The sequence below is a fragment of the Molothrus ater genome, chromosome Z (assembly GCF_012460135.2).
Source record: "Molothrus ater isolate BHLD 08-10-18 breed brown headed cowbird chromosome Z, BPBGC_Mater_1.1, whole genome shotgun sequence".
Classification (NCBI taxonomy): domain Eukaryota; kingdom Metazoa; phylum Chordata; class Aves; order Passeriformes; family Icteridae; genus Molothrus; species Molothrus ater.
In genome coordinates, this window is record NC_050511.2 from 51,605,523 (window position 1) to 51,623,689 (window position 18,167).

Below are 18,167 nucleotides of genomic sequence, written 5' to 3' on the forward strand. Positions count from 1 at the left end.
ATGCTGGGGCATCTACCATCTTGCATTGTGTTCATTGTAGCCCTAGTGAGACAAATAACTTACCAAAATATTTATCAGTAATGGTATAGGCAAAATGAAACCTGCTTATGAGTTGGATGACCTCCTCCAGCTATGCTTTCAAATTTTATGCACAGCCTAAAATACTACAGGAAACATTCCAGGACCTTTAACAATTATTGTTACTAAATCAGTATAACCCAAGATCTGTGTACAGAAAGGACATTGACTAAGCAACCAGTATTGTTTTGTCCTGAAAGAATGGCAGGTGAAGCAACCTTTGGACGGGTTGGAGCTCAAATTAAAAAGTTATATTATACTTCTAATTAGTTTATCCTACTGAATCAAGAACAATAACAAAAAAAGGAGTCTGTGTATCTTACCTTGTATTTTCCAAACATTTTCTTCCATAACATATTTCAACATGGGCCATGGCTTTACTTACTTTTGACTTTTATTGTCAGTAAAAGGCACAACTAAAAGACTGGACAATTTGGAACCCAAAACGGAGTATCAGTTCTGTGTTCAGCTGAGTCGGCAAGGGGAAGGTGGAGAAGGCCATCCTGGACCGCAGGCCAGCTTCACAACAGCTGCACTTGGTAAGGGATCACTGTGGTTTCTCACAAATGGGGTATTTCAGCTCTTTTCCTCTGCTGTCTGTTCCCTGATCTCTGTTATAACACTTTTACTTGAGCAAAGAAAGTTGGACTTGAAAACTTTGTAGACTCTTTCAAAAGAATCTCAGGCAAAAGGGATATTAAAAAAAAAAAAAAGGAAGGAAAAGAAAAAAACAAATCAAAAAACAGAGGTGAAGAAAACCAGAAAAAAGCAGAGCTATTATTGTCCCTGATTTAGAGATGAGGGATCTAGGAAAGGAAAAATTATATATTTTGGCTGGCTATGCAACAGAGTTGGATATAAGAATCACTTTTTTGTAGTCCTTCCTCCTAGTGTTAGATCAATTTACTTTAAAACTGAAGATGTTTTAACAAGCTGGAAAGTTTTTAGTTCATTTAGGACAGATCCCAAACTAAACAAACTGAATAAAGACATACAGAATAAATGAGGATTGCACCAGGACCTATCTAGCAAGACAACAACTGTTGGCTTCTCACATCTAAAAAGTGCATCTGCAACACCAGCTCATTGAAGATGCCATTTTATTGACACATCATCTGTTGCTAAGATACTGTGGGACTATCAACACCTCTTAGATGTAACTTCAGCCAAATTATGTGGGATGGCTGAGAGAATTATCCTATGTCACCCCAAACTGGGGCAAGTGGTTGGGAATAACTGTACCCCTATTTTAGCTTAGATACCAGACATGAAATGTTGTTCCCTGTTTCACTGTGGCTTTTCCAAGGTCTTCCTCCACCAGAAGGTATCACTCTCTTTCCAAAAAGTATGACATCACTGAATTTATCATGGCATCCCTTAACACTGAGGACAGAGGATGATATTCGTGTTGAAGTGGAAAGGAAGAGCGTGAATGACAACGGTGACGAGAGCAGTGTTATTACTCAAGTGCCAGGAAATATGTCCACCTTGATCATTAAAGATCTTGAGCCTAGACAGCAATACATGTGCAGGGTACGGGTGAACACCAGGTCCCAAGGAGAATGGAGCAACTATCTGTATGCATGGACTTTCAGTGACAGTAAGTGCTGATTCACATCCTTCTGTTTAATTCTTCATGTTACCCCCAGTGATCAGACTAATTGTCACTTGATGACTACATTAAATGTAATCTTTTATTTTGGTAAAGCTTAGTTCCTGATGATCGCTTATGGTTGTTATTGCTATAATTTGGAAAGCTCAGCATCCAAAAGAATTCTTCTGCTGGAAATTGTGAGGAACTATTAATGTGGGTTTCTTTTAAATGGAGAAAAACAAGCTTGAGAATTCACATCTTCATTTCAGTGCAAGTCATGCTTCTGACACAAGTAGCATTTTTTCCTCCTCAGAATGATGAGCCATCAGAGTTCACTACTCCAAGCTCTTTTGTTACTCAATTCGGCTATGACAAAACAGAAATAGTCAGCACTTAAAGAAGAGAAGATACAATGCAAGGTAAAACCCCTGTGAGCAAAGAGTAGTTAAGTGTGCTACACTGAAGACCGCCCTTGAACTCCCTGAGTGTGAATACTGTGCTTTCACAACACCACAACAAACGCCCTATCTGAATGAAGTACCATCTGAACAGCTGTCCATCTGAATGGCTGAGGGGTGACACTGCCCTTACCACACACTGGAAAGGTGGGCTTCTTCCTCCTTATACGTAATGTAAGGAGGCCCTCACTGAAATCCTACATGTGTTAGTGGAAGTATCAATGGCTGTCATGGGACTCTCCATTTTCCTGAGCTCTGACACCAAACTGCACTAAGAAACACATAAGGGTACTGTTTTCCAGGAGAAGGTACTTAGCTTAATATTAATGGCTGCATCTGCAAGTGTAGCACTCACCCCTGCTGGCAGTTTTCTGATTAGATTTTTGGAAGTGTTGGTATCAATTTCCTTTCTTTCAACAGCCTAACAGGTAATTGCGCTCTGAAGCAGTGAAAGTACAGGACATGGAAATTACAAGGGAATGATGATACAGTGTAGAAGGATATTAATCCTTTTTGCATTAATCTGAAAGGAAACATGGTGTGCTTGCATACAGGATGTGTATCTTCATCCAAGAGAGTATGTTGAATGCCACTCCAACCTCTGCTGGAAGTATGGAATACTGCTACAAGGATGACAGCACATCAAGACCATAGAATCGTTGCATTCAGTTACCATAACTCATCAACAAATTGTGTTTTGAACAGCAAAAGCACTGAGGAAAATGTTTTGTTCTCTGTGGAAAGGAGAAATTGGTGGATGTACACGCCAATGCCTTGTGTGTTTTGTTTGTTCTCAGGAATCCCTCCTGCACCGAACAACATCAGGTTTTCTAACACCACAGACACATCCTCAGTCATCTCTTGGACAGCTGCTGAGGGTCATTCCATCTCCTCCATCATCATCAGCTACAAAATTTATGGCAAGGCTGAGTACAACCACATTGATATTATCATAAAGAACACCAGCATTACTCAATATCAGCTCAAGGGCCTCGAGCCAGACACTGTGTACCAGGTTCAGATTAATGCTCAGAACAACATTGGCTTGAGCAACCCGAACACATCATTTGAACTGAAGACCCTTCCGGAAACAAAAGGTTAGTTAATCCACCACACTGGATTTGCACAAACCAGGACTGGTTGTATAAACTAGTTAGCTAAGACATTATCATAATACTAATGTTTTAATCTGAGTTTTCTTTTGCTATTAATTCTTACACACAACACAGCACCACCAAAATTTAATTCTTATTTCACTGCAGGGTATTGATGAAGTGACAACATGCACTGTTTCTCTATATCCACTAAAAAGGACCCAATGACTCAAAAACTGAAGAGCTGCACACAGCAAGATCATTAGATCACTGAATGTGGCCTCATCTCTGCTCTGACTGAATTAAATAGAATATTTAGGTGCTCATACACCTGAAATTCAGAGCATTCAGTGTTTCTGACATTTTTGGAAAACAACAGGATGTATCCTTAGCTCTTTAAACAGTTTACAAGAGAGGAGTATTCAATTACACATCGCTAATGTATTGCTAAATTCAGAATAAGCTGAAAATGATGATGTATTTTTTTGTCCTTCCTCAACAGTTCCATATGAATCAAAAGGAGGCAAAATGCTGCTTATTGCTATCCTTGGATCTGCAGGGATGACCTGTGTAACAATTCTCCTGGCCTTTCTCATCATGCTGCAGTTAAAGCGAGCCAACTTCCAGCGTCGAATGGCTCAGGCTTTCCAAAATGTAGTGGTGGGTTTCCAGCTTTCCTGTGTCAGTTTGGTTATTAGCTTTAGCTCATCTTTTCGTGTGTTTTCTTCCAATTTCTTTTTCCTGGCTTTCCCAAACACTGTCTTCTCTTTATGTGTGCCATTAGTACTGTTGTAAAGCTTCTCTACTAGTGACCCCAAAGCTAAAGCTAGTAGGGCACAGTTACAGGCTAGGAGGTAGAAAACTTGACTTGAAAAAATGTTTGCAGACCATTTGCTGTGCTCCCTCTTCTGCCTTGTCACACTTGTGTATGACAAGTACCAAGCCAGACAGAATAGAGGAGCCTGTTCTGCCTCTATGAAATCATGCCTGATTTTGAAAACTACCAAATATTTAATGTTGCTTTTGAGCATCAGCAGCTGCTGATACATGCTCATCCATTTTCAACCTGGGGACAGTACACCAGGGATCTATCAATGGCAACATCACAGTTTTGGCTGTGAGGAAATTGCTAAAGATTTTAACATCACATGGAGATATCTCTCTATACACACATATTTCTTTGTATCCTGCTGCAGTCTCTAAATCACTCTGCTTTCTGCTGCTTTTCTCTGTCTCCAGAGGGGAACCTGTGGGGCAGAATGAAGCTGGCCCAAAGAGCTCCTTCATATCTAAATAGATTTTTTCAGAAACAGGGGTGAGGGCCTCACCCAATTCTATGATCAGACTGCAGGCCACACAGAATAGCTTTGTCTCCTAGTCTTAAAACTTTTCCCACAGCAGTATTTCATGAGAATGTGTAACTGAAGTGGAGATGTCTCCTTAAGCATAGAGGAAGATAATTTCCTCTCTCTTTTTATTTTCTTGCTTCTTCTTGTACCACCTTTCCTGCTCAGCCTGACCAGCACAAGATTTAATTAAGCCTAATATGAGATAAAGCTTAAACCTGAGACTTATAACTGGTTTTGAGATCTGTTTTATTGCATTATTTTTGCCCATGTCCTTCATCTTCAAAATGATTATAAACTGTTCAGGAGGCCCAGATCTAAAAGGATCAATTTAGAAGCCTGATTAATTTTGTGGACCTGGGCAGAACTGCTTGTTGCAGGTAAAGTAGATGTAACTGTCTAATGTACTCAGTCTGCTGTATTTGTAAGAGATGGATCAAGCTCTGTGTGTGTGTGTGTGTGTGTAGATGAGTGAGCATAGTCATTTTGGAAATGTAATCAGGGCATTGCTCAGTGAAGTAGAAATCACAGTGAATGTCATTTTCTTAATTCCGTTGCAGAGGGAAGAGCCAGCTCTGCAGTTTAACTCAGGTACTCTCACTCTGAGTAGGAAAGCCAAAAACAGCCCAGATCCTACTATTTATCCAGTTCTTGAATGGAATGACATAAAATTTCAAGATGTGATTGGGGAAGGTAACTTTGGGCAAGTCCTGAAAGCACGCATTAAGAAAGATGGCTTACGCATGGATGCTGCAATAAAAAGGATGAAAGGTAGTAAAGACCAGGGATTCTGTGACTAAAGAGTTTTCTTGATTGTGTATTTCAAATGTTTCTCTGTCATACAAAATGCTTAGTAGCCCTCTTTTAAAGCTAAAATAAATATTCAAAGTTGCTAATTAAATTGTATCAGGTGTCACAAGGCCAAGATTTGTCAAGGGCTGTATTTCTGGTGGATAAAGTTGGTTTCCATTTCTCCTCGTGGTTGATATGATTAACTATCGTGTATTTTTCAATTCATAGACCAGTATGAGCTTCATGTGAGCTCATCTGCAAGGCAAGATGCATTGGATAGATAGGAGCAGAGAGCATGTCTTGGGGCACAGCCTTAGTTCATCATGTTCACTATAGCTGTTCAGAGACAACTGCACCTACGCATCTATATATGCACATACCATGGGCATCATTACGTTTCTTTTTCTTCACTGGGCATAACAGCTACATTCCAGACAGAGCTACAATATGTACAATACTGCAAGAATGTACATGTTTTATTGTAATTCTCCAGGTCATTATCTAGGCAAATTGAAAAACACTTTTAAGTGTGATGATTAATTTAAAAATAGCCAATGTCTGCATACCGGCAGAAATAATCAACAGCACACATATGGAAGGATTTTTAAGCAGCTCCTTTTCATAAGATCTGCTACAACATTTTACACTCTCAGGTAAGAAGGAGAGTGATAGAGTGTGTTAAGATACTTCCTTTCTCTGCAGATAGCTTCTACGGACAATCGTTTCTCACAATTTTTTCCTCTGATTGAAAAATCCTATTTTTTTCTTTAAATACTAATGTACTTTACAGTTTTACTCTTTCTACTGGAGTTGAAGCAGTACTAACCCAAGCAACGTGGAGTCCTCATAATTAAAAAATGCATTGTTATAAACTCAGTTACAACTAAAACATAAATGCATGCTTTTTTGATTTTCAGAGTATGCCTCAAAAGATGATCACAGAGATTTTGCTGGAGAACTTGAAGTTCTTTGTAAACTTGGTCACCATCCCAACATCATAAATCTTTTGGGAGCATGTGAACATAGGGGTAAGATGCTATTGAATGCATGTACTTTAAAAATTAGTTTAAAAAATCCCTCTCACAATATAGCCCACACAGTCCAGAGAAACACTAGCAGGCCTCTGTGTAACTTTTGTTAAAAGGTCAGATAAACTTGTGTTTAGATCTACAAGCCCACATTAATACTCCAGAAACGATGTTCAACATCGTTTGATGTTGCTCTAAATTCTCCTTTACTCCTAGAAATTAGCCTGTTTGACATTTCACTCCAGTGTTTATTTCCTTTTTTCACTCAAGGTAGTGTAAATTTCCCAAGACTATTACTGACCATCTCTTACTTTATGATATGCTCACTATCTGATGTTTTGTTAGGATATCTTTACCTTGCTATTGAATATGCTCCCCATGGAAATTTACTGGACTTCCTTCGGAAAAGCAGAGTACTAGAGACAGACCCAGCATTTGCTATTGCCAACAGTACTGCATCTACACTTTCCTCTCAGCAGCTTCTGCATTTTGCAGCAGATGTTGCCAGAGGGATGGACTACTTGAGCCAGAAACAGGTCAGTCTTCAACTCTCTACCCACTGAAAGCATGGAAAATACTTTTCCAGGGAATATGCCCTTTAATTACATTAATTTTTAATTTTAGCTTCTATAGCACATACTGAATGAGATTTATTTTGTTGTCTCTATTTAAACTTATCAAATACTATGTCATGGGGAATCATGGAAGAGGCATTAAACCTTAAAACAACATGGCTTTCATTTTCAGATAAAGTTTAAATGTTCTTGGTAGTGACATACTAAGCCAATTTCTTTGTTTTAGGTTCTTATTCCAAAGGGTTGCAATTTTCAATATAGCAGTAAATTAATACATGTAAAACTCAATTATACTGATTCCCTTATTTTATTACGTTATTATTATTGTTATTATTATTATTATTATTATTATTACTACTACTACTACTATTATTACTATTATTGTTATCATTATCATCATCATCATCATTATTTTAGTTTATTCATCGAGATTTGGCAGCAAGAAACATCTTGGTTGGAGAAAATTATGTTGCAAAAATAGCTGACTTTGGCTTATCAAGAGGTCAGGAAGTTTATGTTAAGAAGACCATGGTAAGGATCAAAACAAATTGACACAGTCTGTTTTCTTAATTTTGCTTTCTTATTTTTTAATCTGTGTTTTCATATGAAGAAAAACACAAATTTATGGGTATTACCGATTAGAACCAATTATTTAAGTTTTATTAATTACCATGTAAAATATGAATGCTTATTAATATACATATAAATACATCTACTTGTAAATAAATCCTATAACAGGTCTATAATATAACATTTAATTTAAAATTATTTATATGCATATGAATGACAGTAAAATAGATGAGTCAAGCAGGTCTAATTCTATTGAACAAGGCCAAAATTAGCAAGGAGGTAACCAGACGTACATCAGGATGTGTCCAGAACTAGTGCTTTGGAAGATCTGAAAGAAGATATGTAATAAGCACGATGTAGCTAAAGACCAGAAATAGCACTGTGTTGTCAAGGCAACACGATGGTCAGAGGCATCATCTGAGGTATTATTTACATTTCACCTTGATGCTGATTGGATAATTCTTTTATTAACTTTCATGTGAACTGTTCCTTTGGGAGGCAAATCATATAATCATAGGATCATGGAATGATTTGTTTGGAAAGGTACCTTCAACACCATCTAGTTCCAACCCCACCTTTCACTACACTAGGTTACTCAGAGCCCCATCCAACTTGGCCTTGAACCCTCCCACATCCACAACTTCTCTGGGAAACCTGTTCCAGTGTCTCACCACTCTCACAATACAGAATTTCTTCTGTAAAACTGCTCAAGTTTAGTAAGTTTATTTACTTGATAAATTTTACTTGCATAAAGTCAGTTTTCACTAAGGCAACACAGAATGATTGTTGGCATACAAACTGCAATATTGCTATACCAGCAAGTGAAAATAAACTTTCATTAAATAATTTCTAGGGACGGCTTCCAGTGCGATGGATGGCAATTGAATCTTTGAATTACAGTGTTTACACCACAAATAGTGATGTGTAAGTATGTGTTCAAGTGGCATTAAAAAAATATATATATTTTTCCATATGAAGGGAAGTTTGATAACTAGCATGAGACATCCACTCTTAACTCAAAATACTCAGTAGTAATGTCACCATAAGTAAGCAATGGAAGCAAAAAATAAAACCCATAACAAAAAAGTTATTTTTATTTCTTCCTCAGAGTCTGATCAAGTTCTGTGTTCACAAACTACTTGGATGTGCCCTGCTACTTTAGCTGTACTTCTTATTCAAAATTTGAGACCTGATGAATATTTGGGAAATCCAGAAGAAATTTGTATTTTATTTAGGAAACTAGAAATTGTATTTGGAAAAGAAATTCTGTAATTTCAGTATTTGCTGAAAGCTCACAATCTGATAAAGGTCTTTGGTTGACTCAGAGTGAATTAATTTTGCTAATTTTCCTGTTTTCTGATTCTACAAGCCCCATCATTATACAAAACTTTATAAAAAATACAGAAAAACATCACACTTCCCTGTGTTCCCTGAACACTAGCAAAACTACCTACCATTTTAAAATATTAATTCTTGTTGCACTTCATAATATCCCTCTGTTGCAGATGGTCATATGGTGTCCTCTTATGGGAAATTGTTAGTTTAGGTAAGTATCTGAATTTTGTACTGCACAAATAAACAATCTGCACCAAGGCAGCTCTATTCACTCAGTCTTTTCAAAAATATTGCTTCACAAAAGATTTCAATTTTCTTTCTGTTTTATTCTGCTACATTTTATTTAGGTTCAGTATGCTTGGAAATGCAATTGTCAAGTTTTCAGTCCAGGTACCATTTTAAATAAGAAAGAATCATAATGACCATGTTTGCATTACACTGTAAAACCCAGATAATACCTAAATATAAATTCCAGGATATCATATGATATATAGCCTTAGTACAACATGTTTTGAGTTTGGTGGGTGACTTTTCCTCAGCTTTCCTGCATTTCAAATCAAGACTTATATTTTAATGATATTGCAGGGTGGGGAAGTAATCACCTCCTACTCCAAATATTCATGAAGAAAAATTTTGAACATTAACCTTCAAATAAAATTTAGAGTTCATTTCTGCAAATACCTCTACCCATCATGATTGTGATACAGCCTTGCACCACTCAAAATCATTGTGTTACACCTCTCTTGTGATTTGCCCTGGAGATGTGCCCATGGTCTGCTGGCCAGGAGAGGCTACTGACTAGGTGCACATTGCCAACTGGACTCAGAATTTCTGATTTGTTCCTGGCTTTCCTTACTAAATGCGTTTGCACTAGATATGGATGCAGTGTGGAAAATCAAGTCTAAGCAACCAAATACCTACTGAAAGGGGCAAAACCAGCTGACAGTAAGAGCTCCATGAGCCCCTACCAGATCTTATTATGATGCTAATGAAGGAATGACTTGCCCAGTGACATCAATGCTATTGAAAAAATATTTTGAATATTATCAGATCCTGGCCCTCAGACTTGTAGAGAAAATTAGGCCAGCCACACAGATGAGAAAATTGACACAATTTTTCTTTTCTCCTCCATCAAGCAGTAAGGAAGCATTACAATAAAAATGTAGCTGCCAAATGCCCCCTAATTTAGGATTAATTTAGCTGTTACTATGTTAGTAATTTCAATTTCTATTATGAAATTAAACTTTTTTTTTAATTAAAAGCTGCTTCTATTCATGACAATGGTTAAACTTTAGGTGGAACACCATATTGTGGAATGACATGTGCAGAACTATACGAAAAACTCCCTCAAGGGTACCGACTGGAAAAGCCTCTCAACTGTGACGATGAAGTGTGAGTATTGCCTCAGAAAAAAAACCAAAAAAGAAATAGAATAACTGCAACCTTAGATATAGAAGATAGAAGATTTCTACAAGAAACTGGCAAACAATTTTTTTTACTGGAAAATTTGAAAACTACATTAAAAATTTAAAAAGTGCACAAAACATAAAAACTAGATTAAAAAAATTTAAAAGTGCATAAGTCCTTTTGTATACAACATACAATGTTAATTTGCCATGAATACTTTCTCAGGCTCTCTGTTCCAGCCAGTTATCCTGTTCCTTACAAAAACACCAGGGTTTTAGTTCAAAGAGAGCTTTTTGATTATTCCAGAGTAAAAAATTTCTACATAGCTAAAGTTACATTTTCCATAGTTGGTTGCTGTCACCAACCAACTTTTGCGACAGCAACAAACTATGGAAAATGTAACTTCAGCTACGTAGAAATCCATTTCCCTGTGAAAAGTGGAATGTGCACAATCTTTCAATTATCAAATATTTGTAACTTTTACCTATGTATCTAAACTATCAAATGCTGGTGTTGGATTTTTGAAGGTATGACCTAATGAGACAGTGCTGGAAAGAAAAACCATATGAAAGACCATCATTTGCTCAGATACTGGTGTCGCTGAACAGGATGTTAGAAGACAGGAAGGTAAGAATAAAACTCTATTTTATGTAAATATATATACTTACAATGATATAAATAATTAGGCCATGCATAATTTCAATCTTATTTAGGGTTCTTGAGGTAATGCACCTTGCATCACATCTTCTCTGCTTATTTCCTTTCCAGACCTATGTGAATACTACGCTCTATGAGAAATTTACTTATGCAGGCATTGATTGCTCCGCTGAAGAAGCTGCTTAAGACAGAAAAAAATCTTCATTCATCAACGATGTATTACAGAAAACCAAAATTCAATCTGCTGGAGCCCAAAATGTGATGTGCTGTGTAGAACTGTGTATAGCTCTAACTATATATAATACAGCAATACTGTTTTACCACAGTTATGCGTGTGTATATCACACAGTGATATACATCTCTGCCTTCATAGGCTGTAGAAGTGTATATATTGTCCAAAGCAGGTATAAACTAAAGTAATGAAATCTGTTGTTTCATTCACGGGGTTTTCTTTTTTCCTAGATATATGTAGATATAATGTCTACATACATATTGTAATGCGTTAGGTATTGACATCTTAGAGGGTTTTTTATATTTTCCAAGAGCTATTCATAGCAAAGTGGTAACTTATTGCAGTATTCCATATACATTTCATTGTGTTTGAAACAAAAATGCTGGGCAGTTGCAGTGCAACAATGGAAGTTGTAATCCAGTGTGCTCAACAAGGATAATTAAGACAGACTCCTGTTTGAATGCAAAAGTCAGCTAGTAGAAGTAATCTAGTCAAAAGCTCTGTTGACACCAGTAAGATAAAATGCATGCTATTGTTATTTCATTGCCTAGCATGACTATCAGGTTTTGCCCATATGCAAAGTATACATATATTTTGAAGTGTTTAATGTTATCAGAGGCAGCCATACAGCAATATTCATGAAGCATAGTGTTGAGGAGCATACAACATATCGTAAAACACATTTTTGCAACTCTCCTGGATATATGAGACTTACTCAATTTGTATTTCATTTAATAATTTCAGTGCATAATTATAAATTACTACCTGTTATATACAAGCAGGGCTTACTTACTTTTGTTTATTTTACCCTTTCATTCTGTCTGTAGTGTGGTATGGCCTCTTACAAAATATCATACTCAAATGCTTCAAAACAGTGGTATTTGTCCTGCCAGAAAGGTCCCAATCCTTAGGTAAGACAAATAATGGAAGGATTGGTTTGAACTTCTGGTGTCAAGCCAAGTACAAGGGTTTTGGTGGATTTACCCTATCCAAATTTCACATAGTAGCCAACTTCATGTTTTGCACATATGGCCCCCTCTTGCCCTTGACTTACCAGCTCACAACTGTCCATCAGACCACAACGATGTCCCAGTTGGGTGCAACAGGTCATCCCCTCAGACTTGGAGAAAGATGCTTGAGAGAGTGCAAGATTTCTCCTTCTGATTCTTTGTGGATGAGTATGTGATTGATTACAAGGTGGGGGTATCACAGCAGAGTATAGAGAAACATTAATGACACACCAGACTGACTCAAATATAATATTCCCTATTAAAAGGGAATAAGCCAAAAAACAAGGGTGCTGAGATGACTTGTGTGGCCTTGAGATAGGCAGAACTTGCACTGTAAACCAGGTGCTAGATGTAAACTAGGAGTTTATTGTTGGGGATTAAAATAAGTTTACTTATAGAATATTAAAAATTATCTGTGTAGGTTTAAGTTTAATTGTAACTTGCTTTCACCTTAGAATGAGAGGGCCCTGCTCAAAACTTAATGTAGGTGAACTTTAAATGAACTCTTATCATAATGGCTAAGCAGGGGAGAAAACAGAGAAAGACTGGTTATCTTCAGGTAAGGGCTGAGACCCTGGAGGGTCCCAAGACTGCCCCAAGCTGGAATACAAGAGCAGTTAATGGCACACGAACCTCATGGAGAATCCAATGAGGGGTTAGAAGACCCCAGACCATAAATCACCATAGGACTAAGAGGCTCATGAAGGGCATGTGACAAGTGCGTGAAGGTCGGGTGCACAGACTGTAAGGGTATAAAGGCCCAGGGATTTCTTTGGTCAGGGTCCCTCTCTGGTGGCACCCAGCTCAAACTGAAATAAACCAACTCTGCCTTAGAACCCAGGGTCTGATCTCTTCTTTCAAGTTTACACAGAGCAAACAGATTCACTAGACCAAAGCACAGCTCCAAAAAAAAAAAAAAAAAAAAAAAAGAAACAAATTCCACCACATTTTTCAAAAGAGACTACTTAGCCAGTGGTTTTTGTAGCACGGGCATTGCAATTTGGAGTTGAAGTACATTCTTACCAATCAGTGAGGTGACTAAGACTATACCTCCAAGGGTGTTTTCTGGACTTCCAGGCAAATGTGGCTAAAACCATCTGCTGGAACTGCTTAAATTTCTGTACAGAATTTGTCAGAGGTACAAAGAGGTTCTTGTCTCATACTCTCACACATTTCTAACAAGCAGACACAAATGACTATTTTGTTACTTGATGTGAACATCTCCATCTGTGGCAAATTTTTACTGGGAACATTATATCACATAACTAAAGCATCAGAGTGTCATTCATCAACTCAATAGCTTTAATACTGCCTCCATTTTAAGTGCTTAAGTCTCACTGTAAATTGTCCTGAAGGACAATTAGGTCTCCTTTTAAATATTCTTCTTATATTCTTTTATATTGTTGCATGTAACAATTTTCTACATTTCTTCCCTGGACATATCTGTAGAGAACTGGCTGTAATGGATGTAAAGAAAGCAAGACAAAACAGTTTAAACAGAATGTGGAACTTAGTAAATGGTGGTGCCTGGAAACCACTCATTAAAAATGGACAAGCCCCATCAGAAATGGGAGATGTGAGGCAGAAGCTAGTTAGGCTACAGGAAGGAGGGCTTAGGGAAACAGAAACCACAGCTGTTCCAATATTTGGAACCATCATTCCCTGTTGTGTCACTTTTTAAAAAGTTTTTCTGTCCTTTATAAAAAGAAATTCCTCAGGATAAATGGCAAATTATCAAACCTGCTGAGCTGAGAGGCTTTTTCCCCTGCTGCTGTAAAGAAGGCCAATTTAGCAGCACTACCTAACACAATAGAGAGAGGGACCTAAAGCAATTTGACTTTGTGCCACTTAATCTCAAAGGTCACCACTCTCAGCTCACACAGATGGAGGAGACTTGTGTATTCCCTATTTGCTGTGTTGATGCACACTTGACTGGCATAACTTTCCCTGGTGGGCAGTAACAAGGAGGGACAGTCCCCTCACAGCCGTGCAGCCCAGAGATCTGCAGGGCACCATCAGCACCCGGCTTCATAAGTGACCAGTTCTGCTAGGATGGAAACCAACCACCAAATCCTTGCTGACTGCAGCAGCAGCAGTGCCTGCATCCGATCCCCAGGTCTGGGGCTGGGCTGGACAAAGGACACACAGGGGACATTGCCCCTCCAGAACGTGACTTTGGAAACAAGCACCTGCCATTGTCTCCTGTTGTTTGTGCTAGGGTCACACCAGCCTGAGACACCGGGCAGCCCTCAGTGCCACCTGGGACTGCAGATGACAGGCCCTGGCCTCTGCCACCAAACAGAGGGGAGAATTCACTCTCCAGACTGACCTTCCAGATGGAAAAGGTTGACATATGAGGCTCTCCTGCACGTTAGCTGTGCCAGCTACAGAGCCCTGGGAAGCAGCCGCCGAGCACTGGGACAACAGAAGGCACAGAAAGAGGGACAAAACCAACCAAGCACAGAGGCTTTTCATGATTGCTGAGCCCCAGATGGCCCCCAAGAGTGGTGCCACCCACCAGTCCTTATTTGATGACAAAGAGCCGGTCCAGCAGGTGCTGTCCCTCCTTGGCCAGGCAACACCCAGGCTCTTTGCTCTCCCCTCTCCTGTACTGGCAGCAGACATGCCCACCTTCTTTGGTTCCACTTGCAGAGCCTTGTATCTCTTAGCCATGGCCACCTGGGAAGTGGGAGCAGTCAGAGGGGAGACGTGCCATCTGCACCGGGCAGGAACCAAGGCCTCTGTGCACAGATGAAAACCTGAGGATGTTTTGGCTGCCCTGCTCCTCATTGCCTTTTGGCTGGAAATGCAATTGCACTTTCTTCCTCATCCAGAAGTCCTCGCCAGGGCAAAGCTGGAGCAGTGTGCTGCATTCCAAAAGCAGTGTAGGTTGGAGTTGATTAAGGAAGGAGACTGTTTCCAATCCAAGCCACACCAGAACAGTCACAGGAGGGACTTTCCATCTTTAAGAAAGAATGGACAATTCAGAAGTGAACATAGGGCACTGTTCCCTGGGTGACAAGGAGGGGAATCTTTCTACCTTTTGAGAGTTTCTAGAATTTTTATTCTGTGTCTGGCTCTGAGCTCGTATTGGAAAAAGTAATCCTGAAGTGCTCCTGGTCATGTGCTCCACCTCCTTGATTGCTTGACTTTCCTTCAGTTTCCTTCCTTTTAATTTGAAAAGCACCTCGAGTGGAGATTTACATGGTGGGGACCCATGTGATCTGTAGAAAGAACAGTAGAAGTGATACCAGTCATGAAAACACCACCAGTATGAAACCAGCCCCACAGCCAAACAATTTCTCTGAAGTGTTTTGTCTACAAATACAGTCTAAAGGTAATCTAGGAAGCCAACTATTCTGATAAATATGGCCAGACCAGCACACACATGCTGACTCATTCCTTAGCCTTCTGCTGCTCAGGAAACAATCCCTGCTTTTGCCTTTACTGCAAATGGAAGCTCAGGCAAAGCCCACCCACACCCAGCTGCCCTCAAAGGCAAAAGGAGTGCCCCAAAATGCTCCCTGGCTGCCTCCAAGCACAGAACAATGGCTTCTGTAGGGAGCCTAAAATGTCTCCCCGACACCAAAGTGTGGAGGAAGATGTGCTGTAGCTCATGCTGAGGTGCACACACACAGTCCATAGCCCCAGAAACATTCAAGGTCAGGTTGGCTGGATCTCTGAGCAACCTGATCTACTTGAAGAAGTCCCTGATCACTGCAGGGATGGTTGGAGTTTGTGACCTTTAAAGTATCTTCCAACCCAAACCATTGTAATAGTCTACTTTATTTTTGTTTGAAAAGCTATGAGATCAGAGGTTAATATGAGTGGGTGCCATCTGATGCTTTGGAGTTTAGTGGATGGGCAGTTTTTTTATTTGCAGCCACTTTGCATTTTGCCTCCAAAAGATCCTTGGCATACCCTCACCTGCCCTTGTCCATGTACAAACAGCAGTTCAGAAAGTTGTGGAACACAAGGAACAGTTGCTTCTGCATCTTTTCTATTTCTTCCCTAGCTTTGAGACTCAATGACTAGAGAAAAAGCAAACTTGAAATTCTATCTGTTTTTTTCATATCCATATATGCTCACCTAGACCACGTATTTTAAGCTCCAGTCTGCAGTCAGTTTCTTCCCTTGCAGAGGCCTAGAGGAGATTTTTCTACACCAAAAACTGACTCCAATGCAGCCACGGCTATTCAACATCCAAAGGATCTTTTCTGATTTTATTGACTGACCTATTTAGTAGGAGCTACACCATCAAAAGCACATTTTTCTTCTTTGAGGATTGACACCAGCTTTACGGCTATTTTAAACCCTGAGTTTGCTTTACTATCCTATTTCCAAGAATTGATATTAAAAATGCATCTCTGCAGTGCTCACTGGCCCCTGAAGTATAGTGTCCATTTTCTGGCACAGAGCTTAACAAAAATATCTTCCTCATATCCTTATATATTCCTCATAAAAATCATAACCAGATTGTAATAAATAGGGCCAGGAGACCATCTCCTTTAAAAGGCCTTTATTAAAGACAGCTCTGGGTGGGGAACCCGAGGGGTCGCGCACACCGCCGCTGCTCCCACTGGACCCCGCTGAGGAGGAGGAGTGCAGCTTCGTCTCTCGGCAGAGCCAGGGCCTCCGTCCTCACGGGAGTCCTTAGGAAAACCATATTGGCTCGTAGCCCAGGGGTATCCTCCAAGCTGGGTCCTATCCAAATTATGGTGACAGGACGGAATCTGGCTTTGGTCAAGAATGGGTGACTTAGTGTGGTTCTGGTGGGTTAAAGTCAAAGTTTATGTGCTGGTTTGTTGTTTTGAGAGGGTTCATATAGTACCAACAGCCTCTCATTTGAATTCAGTCCGAGTGCAAGTCCTTCTGAGAGCAGGGGAGCAGGGGAAGTGGTTCCCGAAGGGAATGATGGATACAAATCCGGGGTGAGACGGAAAAGGGTAGAAATAGAGAGTATGATGGGGAGAGATACAAATACAGGGTAAAATAGTAACATCTAACAGCGGCAATTAAAGGCAAGTCCTAGAACTCTAACATTCAATGTTTAACAACAGACCAACACTTCAAATTAAGACCTTATCAACTTCATTATCATCAATTACCAATTACTACTCTGAAAAAGAGCTCTCATCTCCAGGATTTCATTCCTCACAAGATGAAAAAAGTGAAACCCATCAGCTGGTTCCTTGGATAAAGAAACAGAGATATTTGGAACTTCATGTTCATTGCTGACTCAATTGTATGTGCAAATATAATAAGATGAAAAAGCACAGCTGGGCAGATTGCAGTCACCTGCAACTATGTGTTTCAGTAGCATCCAAATTCCAGATGAGCCTCATTTATGTGGATTTTCCATCCTCACTTTTTTTTTTTTGCTTGACTAAGCTACAATTCTTTCAAACATCTTAGTAATTACAATGTTTTTTGTTTAAAGATGTAATTATTTCTAACCTTAAAATTTTTTTTAAGATAATGCACAGTGTAGACGTTAAGTAATTTTTGTTATGATTAACATTAAATTAAATACCTGGGAAATATATCCTATTTGTAGTCTGTAACAGTCTGCCAAACTGCCAAACTGTTACCACCCCTGTACCAGTACACTTGAAAGAAATTCTAAGGCTGGAGAATGTTTCTAGTTTAGCTGAAGTGAAAAAAGAGCAAATTCAGATCTGAAGCTACAAGGTCTCACATAAGTAAATGATATGGCTCCCTCTGCTGACTACAGAAAGACAAGTCAGATTTTTAAAATATAAACTAAAAAAAAAAAAAAAAAAGAAAGGAGAGTTGCAGAACAAAATATTAATAAAATCCAGCAGCTGAGAAATTATATTAGGACAATAGAGGGCTATAGTTTTTAAATATTTATTAAATCATCACTTTCATTAGCTGAATTACTTATGTGTATAAAGTGAGTTGACTCACTTTATACACATAAGCAAGACTTTAAAAGTTGACAGAATAATGCAAAGATGAGAAGGAGGA

At 39.0% G+C, this 18,167-nt stretch overlaps 1 protein-coding gene across 2 annotated transcripts in view; it reads left to right on the plus strand.

The window, feature by feature from the left end:
- TEK (TEK receptor tyrosine kinase) overlaps positions 1-13,012 on the plus strand; it is a 39,040-nt gene extending 26,028 nt beyond the window's left edge. Inside the window, exons 11-23 of one of the 2 annotated variants that reach the window (XM_036403584.1) lie at positions 483-617; positions 1,385-1,678; positions 2,928-3,227; positions 3,727-3,884; positions 5,131-5,341; positions 6,280-6,390; positions 6,736-6,926; positions 7,383-7,496; positions 8,389-8,459; positions 9,041-9,081; positions 10,166-10,262; positions 10,805-10,904; positions 11,046-13,012. In XM_036403584.1, coding sequence (XP_036259477.1) covers positions 483-617; positions 1,385-1,678; positions 2,928-3,227; positions 3,727-3,884; positions 5,131-5,341; positions 6,280-6,390; positions 6,736-6,926; positions 7,383-7,496; positions 8,389-8,459; positions 9,041-9,081; positions 10,166-10,262; positions 10,805-10,904; positions 11,046-11,120 — 1,898 coding nt within the window. In that variant the 3' untranslated portion in view covers positions 11,121-13,012. The remainder of the gene's footprint in view (positions 1-482; positions 618-1,384; positions 1,679-2,927; positions 3,228-3,726; positions 3,885-5,130; positions 5,342-6,279; positions 6,391-6,735; positions 6,927-7,382; positions 7,497-8,388; positions 8,460-9,040; positions 9,082-10,165; positions 10,263-10,804; positions 10,905-11,045) is intronic. The other variant, XM_036403585.1, reaches the window with a different exon arrangement.
- Positions 13,013-18,167: the final 5,155 nt, after the last annotated feature.